We start from the raw sequence: 1,455 nt of genomic DNA, 5'->3' as shown, positions 1-1,455 counted from the left end.
TCAAACAAATTCAAAACTATCATCATTTAGAAATAAAAAAAAAATTATCTGCCTAAATATTAAAAGTTTAAATTCCTTAAATGTGGGGAGATTAATATCTCTGCTGGTACAGTATTCAAGGCATTATATATTTCTTTTTTGAATAAAAGTACCGAACGAAAATCTCTGACGCGTGTATCTAGCCAAGAGAGCTTGGGCCAGGTGTATATAAGGAGGAGAAGGAATGAGAGGAGTTACAAATTCTTTGGTACTCCAGACAACATGAAGGCTCTCGTAAGTCACTACTACATGTTTCTGATGAAATACTATTGCCATGTTTATTTTCATATTTTACCAAACTAACTCTTGTTAGAGCATATACTCTATGAAAAAGTTTGGTTATTTTTAGTTGTATAAGCAGTTTAATTGGGTTACTTATTTTGCAGATCCTCCTGCCCCTGGTTGCCTGTGTCAGCGCACAGGTACTTCTACCCTACAACAACTTTGCACCCAATAGAAGAATCAATATGGCAGACATCTACCCATCGTCACAGTTTTATGCACAGGGAGACATGGGCCAATTCAGCTTTGGACATTCCTCTCTCGACAACACCCGATCCGAGGTTCGACTGTGGAACGGTCAGGTGCTCGGTCACTACACCTACATCGACCCCAATGGACAACCCGCCATCACTTATTACGAGTCTGGACCCTATGGCTACCGTGTACTTGGCTCCAACCGTCTTCCCGAGGCTCCCAAATACACAAAGGAGGTTGCTGAAGCTCGTGCCAATTTCGACAAAACCTACAAGGAAGTCGCAGCTGCTGGACCCACACAATCCTTCGTGGATTACACAAAGGAGGTAGCTGATGCTCGAGCTGACTTCGCCAAGACCTATGAGAAAGCCGCTGGTCGTGCTTAGTGTGGACTCCGCAACATGAAAAAAGAGTATTGATTACAAGATGAACACCTGCAGCTGCAGCGAACGCAGCTGGATCTGTGGCCTTACAACCAAGTACATTCTGAAGCCCAAAGCTTACACTTTCGTTTTCCTTCTTATTACTCCGACTGTGGCTGAAGCACCCACTTCATGTAGCAGTTGTAGCCTCTCCGTACCTCTTCAACCACATAAGGACCACCTCACCCCTTCTACTTTAACAATTTGGTTCTGCACTTCCCGTCACATACAAAGGTTTTTCCATTCCTTACATTAACCCAACCTCCTTAAATTCCGTTCATTTTAAAGCCATAATAAAGCCATTGCCAAATATTATATCTTAATAAGTTCAAGAATTCTTGCAAGCATGAATTATGAACAAAAGGTTTAGGGTGTTATCTCCTTAGGTGTCATTTCAAGACGTATCAAGAATAAATATCTAACTCTTCTAAAAAGATGTATTTTCTCTGATCCACGTCTCATGGTAGCTATTAATTACTTAATCAATGATAAGTATAAACAATTCCTCACGGTTACT

At 41.0% G+C, this 1,455-nt stretch overlaps 1 protein-coding gene across 1 annotated transcript; it reads left to right on the top strand.

Moving 5' to 3' along the window:
* Positions 1-261: 261 nt before the first annotated feature.
* Positions 262-902, top strand: LOC143032262 (cuticle protein 6-like). The gene is made up of 2 exons (XM_076196735.1): positions 262-273; positions 426-902. Exons 1-2 carry the CDS (start codon positions 262-264, stop codon positions 900-902), a joined length of 489 nt encoding a protein of 162 aa, XP_076052850.1.
* Positions 903-1,455: the final 553 nt, after the last annotated feature.

This window comes from Oratosquilla oratoria, chromosome 13 (genome assembly GCF_046742065.1).
Source record: "Oratosquilla oratoria isolate Oo_2021 chromosome 13, ASM4674206v1, whole genome shotgun sequence".
Lineage (NCBI taxonomy): Eukaryota > Metazoa > Arthropoda > Malacostraca > Stomatopoda > Squillidae > Oratosquilla > Oratosquilla oratoria.
The sequence above is the reverse complement of the archived record's forward strand: the minus strand, read 5'-3'. Positions and strand labels throughout refer to the sequence as shown.